This window comes from Rhinatrema bivittatum, chromosome 2 (genome assembly GCF_901001135.1).
Source record: "Rhinatrema bivittatum chromosome 2, aRhiBiv1.1, whole genome shotgun sequence".
In the NCBI taxonomy this organism is placed as follows: domain Eukaryota; kingdom Metazoa; phylum Chordata; class Amphibia; order Gymnophiona; family Rhinatrematidae; genus Rhinatrema; species Rhinatrema bivittatum.
Window position 1 is genome coordinate 795808514 of NC_042616.1, and position 15676 is coordinate 795824189.

Consider the following 15676-nt stretch of genomic DNA (forward strand, 5'->3'; position numbering starts at 1 on the left):
TCACGTTATCCACGGCTTTCAGATAGGGCGATTTTTCCGTTACAAACAACTTGGCATGCTTTTTTTTTTTTTTTTTTTCCACCTCACTGATCTGTGAATGGCGAGCATGCTTGTACAAGCCTAGGTTTGCTAATGAGCAGATGCAAATGGTACCTTTTTTTTTTTTTTTTTTTTTAGTGCAAGGGTTCCCAGCTTTTCAGCCTTTAAATGTTCCCCCCCCCCTACACTTTTCTTTCATGTTTGCCTGCCACAACAAAAATGATACCAGAATCATCCATAATAAGGGAATTGTTCTCCTAACAGAAGGATGAGGCCGTTGCAGCTGTAATTGGGGCCAAGCCGCTCGGCACCGGTGCCTGCAGAGTTTGCCCTTGAAACCTCGGAAAGGCGGGGAAAGCCGATACGGCTGCTCCCGAGTGCAGGTGCAGAGTTTTGCAGGAGGATTTCCTAATTTAAACCCCTGCATGAACGTTCCCTCCCCCTCTCTGGTTTTTATGTATGTTTGCTGTTCACCGTGCAGGTTCTTCGGGGGGGGAATTGTCAGTAGCAATTTTCCAAGGCCCCCTTTTTTTTCCATTGGGGAACAGGTGTTTACCCATATTAAAAGCTGTGCAACTTACCCTCCCTGAAAATGGACCCCCCTTTAGCTTGCTTTCCTTTTATACTTCATTTTCTTTTATATTCCTACAAACAACATACAGAAAATGAGTCTCAAAATTTAGACTTTAGAAAAAGCAAAATTTATAGACTGCCTGCTTCCCAAAGGGAAGGAGGCAAATGAGATCACCATGTCTGTGTGTTCAGTGTCATATCTATGTCTTGCTGTTGTCTCTTCTTTCCTCTTCTTTGATATCAGGTGCTCTTCTCCCCCCCCCCCCCCCCCGGACAATGGTGATCCTTGGGGTTCTCCCTCCCCGCATTGACCTGGCTATTGTGGATTTCGGTCTCTGTCTTTATCCTCCTCTTCTTCATTCTTGTCACATTTCTTCTCCCCACTTTCCTCTCATACTGTCTTCCTCCTCAGTCATTCTATTTATTTTTTTTAATGCAGCTCTCCTCTCTGTCAGGCCAGTGGCAGTAACAGGAAATGCTTCTCACCGCTATGATAACTCTGCTTTCCTCAGTGTGCAGCAGCGGCTGCTGAAGGCTCTGACAGCTGCAGTTGGACCCTTTATTCCCCACATTCTCATGGAGTGACTCTCAAGGGCTGCAGTCGGGCCCTCTGCCTCCACCAGACTTGTGGCAGCGTGGTTCAAGGCTCCTAATAGATGCACACAGTCAGTCCCTCTTTGTTGCTCCTTCTCTTGGTCTGCAGCAATGTGGGCTGAGGTTTCTGGGGCTGTAATAGACCCCACTCTCTCTGCTGGCCAGAGGCAGCAGCTCAGCTAAGCACAGACTGCAGCAACCCGTGCTTTCTCCCCAGCTAAACTTTCATGCAGACCCCAGGTCGGGAATCACGGTTTTAGTGTGTGTGCCTGATTTAAAATGAAGAGAAAACTAGGTAATTTAAGTGTTCTTCTTTCCCTCCCACCCACCCCTAAGCACATTCTTTGATTTATTGACTCTTATCCTATTTTAGAGGACATTGTCACACCAAAAATCAATCTGGAATTATTTACCTTAAAGGGAGTACTCAACTCTTCTCAAATTGATTAATTGCAAGTTAATTCCAAAGTAACATTAAAATATACCACATAAATTTAAAGGACTTTATTAGTTTAAGCATTCCTACATCCGTAGCAACCTAACTGAACAATATTAAGATGCAGACAGCAGTCCAGCAATGAAAGGGGGCGTTCCAGGTTTTTATAAGGAATGTCACACGCATGATTACCTACCAGTTAGTGAGAGAGGTTGTATGTGTGCTCCCAGTGCAAAGAGCTCCTGGCAGTCTAGAATGAGTGTGATCTCTGGAGGCTAAGAGTGACAGACCTGATCTGAGGCAAAGATCTATAGAGGAGACCTTCCAGAACATAGTGGCCAAGTCCCAACTCTAATCTGGCAGCCCCTGTACTGTCTTGAAGGAGCAAGGTCATCTGGACTGGAGAGCATTACCTTGGAGTAGCAGGAAGTGATCCTGTAGCTAGGACCTGCTCTCCAGGCGATTTATTATCCTCTCGCACCAAAGATGGGTCTCCAAGGCTTGTGCCCTGGAGGGAAGGGTTAGGACAATTTTCATAGTTGATTCGATCATTAGGTACATAGAGAGCTGGGTGGCCTTATGCGAAGGTGGTGGACCTCCCACGTCAACTAGCTAGGATTTTAGACCGTGCTGGAGAGGAGCCAGCTGTTGTGGTCATCAAGGACTTGGGAAGGTGTGAGGGGAAGCTCTGAAAGCCAAATCTAGGCTTTTAGGTAGAAAGTTAAAATCCAGAACCTACAGAATAGCATTCTCTTCAGATAACAACTGAGGGCTCTGACTTTTACGGTCTGGGATACTGATAAGCATGGTGGTAACCTGCATGGAGCAGTAGATATTATCCTTGACAGAAGGCATGGGGATTACTACCTTTAACCAATAAGTCTTGATTTTGAAGCGATTGCAACATCGCCCTCTGCTTCAGTGAGGGTACAAAGGGGAATTGGATTCAGACGACAGCCATCACGAACCATGACTTTTATGGTCTGGGGTACAGATATGCAGACAAGGGAAAAAGCACAGGACTGCTTTTACAGTCAAGTGCATAAGCAAAGCCCTTCAAGCTGCACTGTCTGCATTATCACCCTGTAAAAGTGTCACTCGCAATAATTTTGTATGGGTTGTCATAAGACTTGGGGATAACTGCCTGGTGTGGCAGTTACTACCCTTAAGAGAAACATGGGGGCAGACTGGATGGACCATTTGGCCCTATTTTGCTGTCATTACTATGCTAACTGTGTACGTTCATCACGCAGGACGCCAGAGACTGGCAGAGCACCAGAGTCTCAATGGGTGGATTGGATGGTGGTGCAGGGAAGAAAGCTTTAGTTTTAACTGGGCAACATTTTGGGGAAGGGGGAGCCTCTTCCATAAGAATGGGCTCCCCCTTCCCCTACCCCTAGCAGCTTTCAAGCTAGCACATTAGTTGGGAAGCCAGCAGGTGCTCAGCAGCGCAATTGGAGGGCAATATCTTTGAAGGTTACATAACAAAAATAAACCAAAACCAGGGGAGTTAGAGCATCCTGATAGGGTTTGAATAAAAACAATGGTAGCCCGTGTGCCCAGGGCTGGCGGGAGCATTAGGCAGTTGCCTAGGATGCTGGAAGTGGGTGGGGCGGTGTAGTCGGTGGTTAGGGTGGCTGTTTTGAACCGAGGAAAGGAGGGATGAGACAGGAGGAGGAACGAGGATGGGGGAAGCTTGTGGTGGTTAATTTGTGGTGCTTGGGTTGATGGGGAGAGCGAGAGATGTCACATGACCATCTGGGGCGGCGGCAGACCCTTCCCTCGATACTGCATGTGCCTATAAGCAAAGAACAGATTGAGTTAAAAGATTTCAAGTTGTCCCTGTTAACTGCTAGGAAAGTTGTATATACAAATAAAAAATGTACCTTGAAATGTCTGTGCTAATGCTAGTAGTCTAAAAAGTAAGATGAGAGAGTTGGTGCTATACATTCTGACTGAAGAGAGAAGACACAGTTGCCATCTTGGAGACCTGTTAGAGATGCATAGTCCTACTGGATAGATACCACGCAGGAGAATAAATGCACAGTAGAAATTTTATGGGTGAAAATTCTATTGTGTGATAGAGAAGAGTATAACAGTGGGTATATACTACTGCCTGCCTCTCCAAAACGAACAGACTGATGATGAAATGCTATCAAATTTGGCAGCACAGGAATAGATTTCAGTTAAACCCAATAAATATCACATCAGGACATACTAGGCAGATAAAGTTTCTAGCTGCAATAAACGACTGCTTCATGGAGCCAACTGGTCTAGGAACTGTCACGAGAGGGAGCCATTTTAGATTTTAATTCTTAGTGGAATGCAGAATTAGGTACAAGAGGTAACTGTAGTGGGGTCACTTGGTAACATTGATCACAATGCAATCAAATGTGACTTGAATGACTAGAGGTAGGACATTTAAGAAAATCTATTGATAAATGAGACTGATAAAATGAGGAAAATTTAGAAAAAAAGACTATAAAGGTTGAGTTTACATCAGGCATGGACATTGTTTGAATAGCATCTTGGAAGTCCATTTTTCGTGCTTTTTCTTACTCTTGAGTTTTCTTCTAGGCCCTCTTAAGCTCTGTGCCAGGTTCTCCCCCACTCCATTTTTATTGGTGGTTTTGTACCTTGTGAGCGCTACCCATCTTTGGCAGTCTACTTTGCAATTTGGGATGTACTCCCACTCAGGTTTTTGTCTGATATTGTTTCCTCTCAAAAACTCTTGTGGATGTGTGTGTTTGTTTTTTGCTTGTCCCTTGTTTTAATTAACCTACACAGACTGTCTCTACTGTATAACTCCTCCACAGTTTGGTCTTTTTACCATATACTTTAATTTTTACCTTTTTATCATATAACGTTCCATCAGTTTTTATGAAGAAATTATTAAAAAATATTTGAGAAACATGACCAAAATGATCAAAGGGATGGAATGGCTTTCTTATAAAGAAAGGGTAAAGAGGTTAGGGCTGTTAAGCTTAGAGAAGACTGATTGGGGGAGGGGTATAATAGAGGTCTATAAACTACAAAGGTTAAAGGACACTCCATAAAGTTAAAAGGAAAAAAAAGGGAAACAGAATATTTTCATAGCATTTCATAAAAATCTATGGTGAGTTGATTCAAAGACTGTATTTGTGGTAGACTATTTTATTATTTATTTATTTATGCATTTCTTATATACCGTGAGTCAGAACACATGATTCTATCTTTACGGTTTACAATTGGTTAAAAAAACAAATAAGAAACATGAAATACATTAAAATTAATAAAACAATAAGAATAATTAAGTTAAACATAGTACTAAAAGGCATAAAATAGAAAGGAACACACTAAAAAGCATAAGAAAAGTTTCGTGTGGAGTCTAGCTGTCAGTGATCTGTTAACTCACGGCTCCATAGGCTTCTTTGAAACACCAGGTTTTCAGGTCTTTCTTAAATAGTTTCAAATCCTCCTGCATTCTCAACTTTGGAGGTAAGCTGTTCCAAAGTTTTGGTCCTGCGACCGAAATTGCCCGGTCTCTGACCTCACTTAGGCGTGCTGATTTTATGTTTGGTATTGATGATAATCCTTTATTATAGGATCTAAGATCCCTTTGAGGCACATGAAGCTTAATGGTAGAGTTCAGCCATTTGTTTTTGTCTTCATATATAATCTTGTGTATCATACTCAGTGCTTTATGTTTGATTCTATACTCTAGTGGCAACCAGTGTAAAGATTTCAGTACTTGGGGAGATATGGTCCCTTTTCTTCGTGTTTGTTAATAGCCTTGCTGCAACATTCTGTATGACCTGAAGAGGCCGCAGGGTAGATCTAGGGAGTCCCAGCATGGTTGAATTGCAATAGTCCAGTCCTGTAAACACTAATGTTTGTAAAACATACTTAAAATTGTTAAATGATAATAAAGGTTTAAGGCGTTTTAATAGCCTCAATTTATTAAAACCTTCTTTGACTTTTGTAGATACATGCAACTTAAAATTTAATTCGTAATCAATAATTAATCCTAGGTTCCTGGATATATCTGTCAAATTAAAACTAGTTTGATCATCAAGAATTATCTTTTTTTTTTCTAATTTAAAATTTTTTCTGTCTAAAACCATAAAAACGGATTTGTCCATATTTAGTACTAATTTCATCTGAGCAAGAAGTTGACTTATGATATTTAAGTACATATTAATCATTCTAATCATTCATTACTAATGAACATGAACTCTGCTACTGCTGTCTGGGATCAGAACACACCCAGGCCAACTTTTATTGTAGATGGATATCCCCGCATGCCTGGAACATGGAGGATCTGCATAAGTCTCTCTTAAGCTGCAGTTGGTGGTCTTCCTGAAACACAGTCTCATCTGCTTCCCCAGGAATTGAATTAAGCAGGAGCTCCTCAAAGGTATCTCTCCCATTGGCGGAACAGGCTGAATCCTCAGGGTCAAGTAACAGGCATCAAAGAAGAGGCACCACTCAATGGAACTGCTGAAGCAGCTGGTGATGCCATTAGTGATGCCATTAGTGCGTAAATCCTTGATGCAATCAACACAGTGAGCCTTGGAAAGTGAAGGTGTCTTCAACACCTTTACTATCAGGGCAGGTTGCTTCATTATCAAATTTTGACACGGGCAGAAGGGAATACAATACCCCTATCAAATTTGCAGATGACACAAAATTGTTCAGAGTAGTTAAATCACAAGCAGATTGTGATAAATTGCAGGAAGACCTTGTGAGACTGGGAAAATTGGGCATCCAAATGGCAGATGAAATTTAATGTGGATAAGTGCAAGGTGATGCATATAGGGAAAATAACCCATACTATAATTACACAATGTTGGGTTCCATATTAGGTGCTACAACCCAAGAAAGAGATCTAGGTGTCATAGTGGATAACACATTGAAATCGTCGGTTCAGTGTGCTGCGGCAGTCAAAAAAGCAAACAATGTTGGGAATTATTAGAAAGGGAATGGTGAATAAAACGGAAAATGTCATAATGCCTCTGTATCGCTCCATGGTGAGACCGCACCTTGAATACTGTGTACAATTCTGGTCGCTGCATCTCAAAAAAGATATAATTGCGATGGAGAAGGTACAGAGAAGGGCTACCAAAATAAGGGGAATGGAACAGCTCCCCTATGAGGAAAGACTAGAGGTTAGGACTTTTCAGCTTGGAGAAGAGACGACTGAGGGGGGATAGGATAGAGGTGTTTAAAATCATGAGAGGTCTAGAACGGGTAGATGTGAATCGGTTATTTACTCTTTCGGATAGTAGAAAGACTAGGGGGCACTCCATGAAGTTAGCATGGGGCACATTTAAAACTAATCGGAGAAAGTTCTTTTTTACTCAACGCACAATTAAACTCTGGAATTTACCAGACTGTGTGGTCAGTGCAGTTAGTATAGCTGCGTTTAAAAAAGGATTGGATGAGCTCTTGGAGGAGAAGTCCATTTCCTGCTATTAAGTTCACTTAGAAAATAGCCACTGACATTAGCAATGGTAACATGGAATAGACTTAGTTTTTGGGTACTTGCTAGGTTCATATGGCCTGGATTGGCCACTGTTGGAAACAGGATGCTGGGCTTGATGGACCCTTGGTCTGACCCAGTATGGCATTTTCTTATGTTCTTAAGTGGCACATTTAGAGCTGCAGAATTATTTTTTTCCCTCCATGCAAAGCTAAGTTCTGAAATTCATTGCCGGAGGATATGGTAAAGGCAGTAAGCATACCTGGGTTTAAAAAAAGTTTGGACAAGTTACTAAAGGAGAAGTCTCTAAATTGTTATTAACTACCCTGTTTCCCCGAAAATAACAGTGTCTTATATTAATTTTTGCTACCAAAGATGCACTAGGCCTTATTTTCAGGGGATGTCTTATTTTTCCATGAAGAAGAATTCACATATATTGTTGAACAAAAAAATGAACATTTATTATATTCTGAATAGTTGTCTGGTTATGCTGGTTTGTGATGACAACTAATTGTGAATCCTGCATGGTAAAAAAATCACAGCTGCATGCTCTGGTGTTCTGTGTGACGGGCATGCTCCCAAATAAAAACTTTGCTAGGTCTTACTTTTGGGGGAGGTCTTATATTTAGCAATTCAGCAAAACCTCTACTAGGTCTTATTTTCGGGGGATGTCTTATTTTCGGGGAAACAGGGTAGTTAGACTGGGGAAAAGCTACTGCTTATTCTTGGGCGTTAGCAGCATGGGATCTATTTACTATTTTGGATCTTGCCAGGTACTTGTGACCTGGATTGACCACTGTTGGAAACAGGATGGGAGTGAATGACCCTTGTTCTGATCCAGTTGGACAATTCTTATGTTCTTCATGAGTATACATAAAATGGAACGTTGCTGGAGTTGCTAGAATTACTACACTGGTGACTTTTATTATTCTAAAATGTCATTGCTTATATCAAATATAATTAATTTGCCTTTCTTCCATTCCTAATATTCACTTTAGCTTTCTCTTTTCCTCATTATTCTTGGACTATTCTTTTAATTTTGCAACTTAAGGAACATGTCTGACAAGGTCTTGGTAGGTGTTGAGGGCAAACCTTTGGTGCCAAAGGTGAAGCAGCCTATTAGCTGGGGAGGTGCTGGTAGATTGATTTAAAAGCAGATGGCAATTAGGGAGAAAGTGCTCATGATTCTAAGGAAGAGAAGGAAGAAACACCAAATTTCAGAATGACCTTAATGAAGACTGCCTTTCAGCTTAGGGAGATGGTAAATCAGAGCTGATGGGACGTCTAGGCCAGGAGAAGAGTTGGGGGCGCAAATAAATGATCCCCCTGTGCACACTCTGTATTAAATCAAAGACAAGAAACCGTTGGCTAAAGAGCAAACCTTTGAGTGACCTGAAGCTCAAAGGATCTCCCAGACCTTGAAAATAGGCCAAACTCCAGAAGATAAAGAGAAGCCCAGAAACAGAGCGGCCAAGGTACGGGACGGTACAAGACGCCATGGAGAAGGAACACAGTGGAGCGAGCGCCTGCTAAAAAGAAGAGAATAAGAAATGAGGACCAAGGAGAAGGGAAGAGAGTCTGGCTGAAGCCGTGCTTTTTGATAGCTGTTGGTCGTTATATTTTTGGACACCAGTCTACCTTTCTTGTAAACCCCTAAGGGCGACAGAGGGAGGAGAGACAATAGAGGATTGTAAAACAGTTCTTTTCAAATTTGGGAGGCACTGATAGGCGTTCAATTGGAGATCTCACGGAGGGACAGGTGAAGTCCCAGAGGACTGGAAAAGGGTAAAGGGCACCTGTCTGCAAAGAGGACCTAGGGAATCAACACAAAAGTTGAATTTTAGTACTCAAGTTCAGCAATAAATCAAATGGTCCTTTTTGAGGCTGCTAGATGGTTTAAAAAAAAAAAAGTGTTCAAAAATGGACCTGGTTTATGAAGAGTAAATCCTACGGAACAGACTTAATTTGTCTTCTCTGACAGGCCTTGTAGATAAGGGCTAGCAGTAGATTTCGATAGGGAAGGAGTCTCAAACTCCACACCCTGAGATTGCAAATGAGTTAAGTTTACTTATCCAATTTATAGCCCATAGTCACCTGTACATTGGCGCCACTGCATGGAAATAAGTCCTCACTATCCATGGTATTCGGATGTCCTGAGTGCAGCCCGTGAGGCCTGCGACCCTGTCTCACTTGATGTGCAGGCACCGAGCAGCAGTGCGACCCAGAGGCAGCTCTTTGGCAGTTATAAAGGACTCTGTCTGAGTGGTATGCAGTGGTTAATCCTGAGTTTAGTATTGTTCAAGAATTTTGTATCAAGTTTGATGGATGATGAACTGGAGAGAACACTTATGAAGTTGTGATCGATGCTGAATTGGGATGAGGTGGCAAGGACCATGAACAGGGTTAAATTTTTGGTTCCCGGTACTGAAATAATACAATAAAATGAGATTTCCAATTATGAAATAAAACTCTAATTTCAGTGTACTTTTCTTAAGGAGGAAAAATTCAAGTGCTTATATATTATGTATGTAATATAAATCTGGGAGGGATCGGCTCGGCTGTAGTACTGGGGGGGGGGGGAGAGTAGACCACACACTAAATATGATTGAAAAATGATCTAAGGTTATAAATAAAGCAAACCTTGTACTGAGCCATGATGGTTTCTCCCACCAAGCAGCAGATGAGTAATCCGCTCTTGCGAGTACACACGTGTGCCACAATGTGGCAATGTCCATCCTGCCATCAGCATGTGCAGTTGGAATGTGGCTGGAGCTCAGTTTTCGATGTGTCGGGTTTTTGTTTTTTTTTAAATCATTTGATCCGCTTCTCATGTTCACTCTGCAGGTTACTTAATACATTGTTTTATAGACAGCTATCTGGCATACGCACTTGATGTCCAGCAAAGCTGAGCCCAAAGCAGATAAGATTTGATAATTATTCCAGTACGTGAGTGTTTTGGGGACTTTCTGATGGCAGTTAATCCTAGCAAAGGCAGAAGTACTGCGTGTGTAACCGATCAAGCCTTTTTGGTGTGACAGTGGTAAAATGTTATGCCTCCGAGTCATAGAGCAGAGCACTGATAACTGCTGGGTGGTACATGCCAACTCTCGTTGTAAGCTGGATGCCCTTTTGATTCCCTAGCCAATGTTTAACAAGATCGCTGAAACAAAACATAGTAAATTACGGTAGTTAAAGAGCCAGACTCTCAGCAAGATGTTTAAGGCTATAACTGCTGCTCCATGCAGGTTACCTCCATCCGGGCCTTCTGATAACCTGTCCCTTGAAGTGAGAATCTTGTATTGTGCTCTTGCCACTGATGCAATGCACTGCAATAAGAAAGCAATATTAGCTGCATGTTTTTTTAGATGGCGTTGACCTGAGCACCAGGCCCATCCACAAAGCACTCAGACTATTTAACGCATAATTGTTGATGTGCAAGGGCATATCCATATGACTGTACACATCAGCTGATATTTACCTGTTTCCATGTTTGGGTTTTATTTGTCTTATGTTTATGTATTTACTGTAGTATCTTGTTGTATGTACTTTGTAAGATACTTGTTCTCTTCTGAGATCAGCTGCAGTTTAATCACATGCAAGACAAATGATGTCATTTTTCTATTGCCCGTTGTTGAAGAAAGCTAGAGTAGATCAACACAAATTCTGTTTGATTTATATTCTGCCTTTTGGGACTTGTCAGCCACTTCAAAACAGAGTACATTTAGGTACCAAAGGTGCTTCCTTGGTTTGCAGCCTGCTGCTCTAACCACTGGGTTACTCCGCCACTCCTTGTGGCCTATGAAGACAGATTGAAGGAGCTGGCATTATTGGGTCTGGAAAAGAGATGATTGGGGTAGGGCATTTGCATGGGGAAGAACCTTCAGCCGCCAATGGCGAAGCAAATATTCAGCCCTACTATTTTTTATAATCTATTTATACTGCGGTTGGACTCTAGCTCAGTTTTATCTTTGCATAGCCTCTGTGAGTCTCCATCCCCAGACTAGATTCCCATAATATTCTCTCTAGGCAGAGATGAATAATAGCATTGTGTGTTTATTGGAGAATATTTTGTTATCAGTAACTTTTGTGTGTTACTACAGCTTAGACACTGTGCCAGGCAATTGTTCTGTTAGTGCTTATTTTTCAAATCATTAAATGATTGCCCATGCTTGGACACAGATCTTATTGTAAAGCCTCTAGACAGAAATGATCACTGGGGATTATTGGGCATAGAAATGAGCTTACCTGCTTAAGCATAAGGAATGCCAGACTAAATGTATGTTCACATGGTTTTCTTGTTTTTCTTGTAGGTCTTCCTGAGCAGTACTACAGTCTCACTTGGTTTCTGAGCCCTATCCTGGGCCTGATCTTCACCCCGCTGATAGGTTCCGCTAGTGACCGCTGCACGCTGAGTTGGGGGCGACGGCGGCCTTTCATTCTCGCCCTCTGCATTGGAGTTCTTTTTGGTGTTGCACTTTTCCTTAATGGCTCAGTTATAGGTAAATACTGAGGCATGCGCTTTATTTTATTTTTTGTTGTATATCAGTTTGCTCTATTAAATGTCTTAATACTATAATTATTGCTAGCACATTAGATGACTTAGTATCAGCTTAAATGTTCAGACAGAAGGCTCTGATCCTCAAGTGGTCATGCCTGCCATGAGAGAAGGGGATAGTGGTGACCTCAAACCACCTGTTGATATTAATTGACCAGTGTTTTGGGGATAGAAAATTCAATTACATGTGGCATAAATATGAAATCATTGTCCATTACACATAGGGTAGAGTCTCACTATTCACTTACGATTGAACTTTGAGAGAGAGACATGTTAGTCTGTAGTAGCAAAATCCCAGAGGCTGATGGCACTTTTTATAGGCCTTCAAGGGCGAGTCCCCTTCATCAAATACATGGCAAAGTAGACTCTTGTCCTAAAACTTAGGCTTCAAAATCTGTTAGCCTGTAACAGTGATGGCGAACTCCAGTCCTAGAGTGCCACAAGCAGGCCAGGTTTTAAGGATATCCAAAATGAATATGCATGAGATAGATTTGCATAAGAACATAAGAAATTGCCATGCTGGGTCAGACCAAGGGTCCATCAAGCCCAGCATCCTGTTTCCAACAGTGGCCAATCCAGGCCACAAGAACCTGGCAGGTACCCAAACAACAAGAAGATCCCATGCTACTGATGCAATTAATAGCAGTGATTATTCCCCAAGTAAACTTGATTAACAGCAGTTAATGGACTTATCCTCCAAGAACTTTTCCAAACCTTTTTTGAACCCAGCTATACTAACTGCACTAACCACATCCTCTGGCAACAAATTCCAGAGCTTTATTGTGCGTTGAGTGAAAAAGAATTCTCTCCGATTAGTCTTAAATGTGCTACTTGCTAACTTCATGGAATGCCCCTTACTCCTTCTATTATTCGAAAGTGTAAATAACAGAGTCACATCTACTCATTCAAGACCTCTATCATATCCCCCCTCAGCCGTCTCTATGGAGGCAGTGCATGCAAATCTCTCTCATGCATATTCATTGTGGATATCCTGAAAACCTGGCCTCTTTGTGGCCCTCGAGGACTGGAGTTCGCCGTCCCTGGCCTGTAAGGTGCCACCGGCTTCTGTGTTGTGTTCGCCTATGGGGGAGGGACTTCCCCAGCTAAATTGTCGAGTCTGCCGATTGATAAGTGAAAATCAAATCTTCATCTGATCGGCAGCCTTAATTAATTCTTACAAAATATTTAATAGTTTTAGAAATATATTGTAAACTTTGTTTTCTCTTTTCTTGGTGGAGACTTCATTTGTGCCCTTCTTAAAGCGAGAGAGATAGAAGTGGGCTCCAAGACTTGAACCCACGAGCCCCACTGTGTTCATTATTTAGATTTTTATATTCCGCTTTTCAGCACTTTACATGCAGGTACTGTAGGTATTTCCCTATCCCCGCCGGGCTTACAGTCCAAGTTTGTACCTGAGGCAATGGAGGGTAAAGTGACTTGCCCAGGGTCACAGGGAGCGGGACTCGAACCCTGGTCTCCCTGGGTCCATAGCTCACTTTCACGATTGGCAGCCTGCTCTGTTACCTGTACTTTTACCACTGCATGAACCTTCAGGCTCACACGTTTACTGGCCTCTGAGCTGAGGCTGCTCCACTGTGAGCACAATGGGGCTTGGAGATACTTAGCCAGTGCTTGACATGGGAAACCCGGAGGAACCTGTTCACAGGGAAATATTTCCTGTTGTGATCCGTTTTCTTTTTAATGCATATCTGACAATACATCCTGTTTCCAGCATTATTCCCAAAATTATCTCCTTCTTGCTTTTTTTTTTTTGTATTTTTTTAGTGGGTGGGGGGGGGGATGGTTGGGATGGGAGCAAACAGCATAGATGTTTTCTGAGAACTGTTGAAAAAAAAAATCAGAACCTGTTCCTCTGATGTAAAATAAAAAAAAAAATGTGGGAAGCTGATTTTGCTTTTGTCTCCATCAATGTTTCTAAACAAGAGTTTATTATTCATAGTTTGCCATTTCGTCTGAGAACCAGGATCCTGGTGTGGGATTATTGTGGTCGCAGGATCTTTCTTTTCAGATGTGGCAAGATAAAGATTGCTGAGAACTAATTCCTGTTTACTTTTTATTATAAAATGTTTTCTCATTTAGATGAAATGACTGTTATGGAAGAAGGTCATGACAGGGCAGTAATATGAGTTTAGTTATAGATCATAACACGATGTTCAGCTTACAACTTTGGCATGGATTATTCAAAATGTAATTTCCAGTGACTCCCTGACGGTAATCATTGGTAAAAATTAGACACACAAAAACACGAGTAATTATTAATAAAACTCCTTATCTTATATATGGATAAGTACCACTTAATTTATAGCTAAAAACTGGAATTGTATTGGGTTCAGTTTAAACACATCTAGGAGGCTGTCCTGGGCACTGCTGTATTGGGAATCCCACTCCGGACAATACCTTGGACATCAGTGTTAGAAGAACAGTAATTGGAAATGGAGCAGCATATACCTTTTTTATTTTTCTGATTTTCTTGAGAAGATGACTGTTCTCCCGAGTTTACCATTTACATGCCATTGTTAAAAAAAAATAAATAAATAAAATGTGGTATTTTGTTACTTCTGGAGCACAAATAGTGGCCCAGCATTGTACAAGGGAAGTAGAAAAAAGTATAAAAAAGTTATACGCAACAGAGTATCAATCGATTTGGTATTGACAGTGGAAGAAGGCCAACAGCCCCGACTAAATAGGAAAGTGAGTTGGGCTTAGAGATGAGTAAATAATTGGATATGACAGCAGTGAAGCGTGAATTGGAGGATTCTAGTTTGTTTTGGCACATGGAATGTTTTAGAGTCAGAATTTTAAAGTGAATAAGAAGTGGTATTAAGCAAGTTGAGGAGGAAGGCAAAAGAGATAAGGCCTGCAGATAGGACAAGAAGTAAACGGGATTTTGGTCACTGTATTTTGCTGATAAACAGATAAAAATGGAGTCCTCTTCTTGTTCTAGAAAGCTATCTGGAATTGCACTAAAAGATAAGTTCTCACCCAGATAGACCCACCAAACTGGATGGATCACCATCCATATATTTTAATATATAATCCACATATTCCAGTCAAATTCAAAGTGGCTGGATCTATCTGATTAAAACCAGCATCTCCCAGGGACATTCTTATTCCAGCCATGACACTCAGAATCTGACTTCTGTTTTATCCTTAAAGACAAGTATAAAATTATGCAGACAGGAAAAGACATGGGAACTGGAATGTATGAATCCATTAGATAAAAAAAAAAATTGAACTGATCAAAGATATTGGCTTAATGACTTACTGTGGACAACTTTAACACTGTCTGCTGTCAGTCTAATGCAGGGCTGGTGCAAAGGTCTGTAGCGCCCTAGGCAGACCAATATAACACTGCTTCACCCCCTCTCCAAAAATAAAAAAAAACCTCACCCTGAGTTGAATGTGCCCTCTGAAAATGGTATATAGAGAGAGTTATGGTCCTCTCCCTCCTGTTGACCCTTCTTTCACATTTTTGAAAATGGTGCCCTCGTATATCCCGGTGGTGCCCTGCCCGTTGATGTTACCCTAGGCAGCCACCTAGTCCTGCCTAATGGTCTTGCCAGCCCTGGTCTAATGAGATGTTACTCTTAATAACCTGCTCCCAATACTTCTAAAAGCTTCGGCTGCTAAGCTTTCTGCTAATTGTTTAATTGCTCATGATCTAATCTCCACTGGCAATTGATACCTCTAGATAGAAAGGCGTCCTTCTTATAGATTGCCCAGTGCCTCCAAATATTTTTAAGAAACCATTGGATGATGTCTTCCAGAAATTTGGCACATATCTTTAGGCAGATGATGTGCAACGTTAGACTTCTAACGTACAGGTCAATAATAATTAATCCAAAGTTTGGAAGCAATATCAGATTGGATAAGAATAGAGGCTGAAACCTGCCAAAAATAGATATACTGTCGGTTAGTACAGGGCCAGCATTGTATTAGGTGCCCTAGATGAAACTTATAGCCTATTGCCTCCCCCGGTCACACCTTCCCTAAACAC

The 15676-nt window shown here is 41.5% G+C and overlaps 1 protein-coding gene across 2 annotated transcripts in view; it reads left to right on the forward strand.

Moving 5' to 3' along the window:
* SLC45A4 (solute carrier family 45 member 4) overlaps positions 1–15676 on the forward strand; it is a 213796-nt gene that overhangs the window by 134234 nt on the left and 63886 nt on the right. For both annotated transcript variants that reach the window (XM_029592117.1, XM_029592118.1), the window contains exon 3: positions 11414–11602. In XM_029592117.1, the coding sequence (XP_029447977.1) occupies positions 11414–11602 (189 nt within the window). The remainder of the gene's footprint in view (positions 1–11413; positions 11603–15676) is intronic.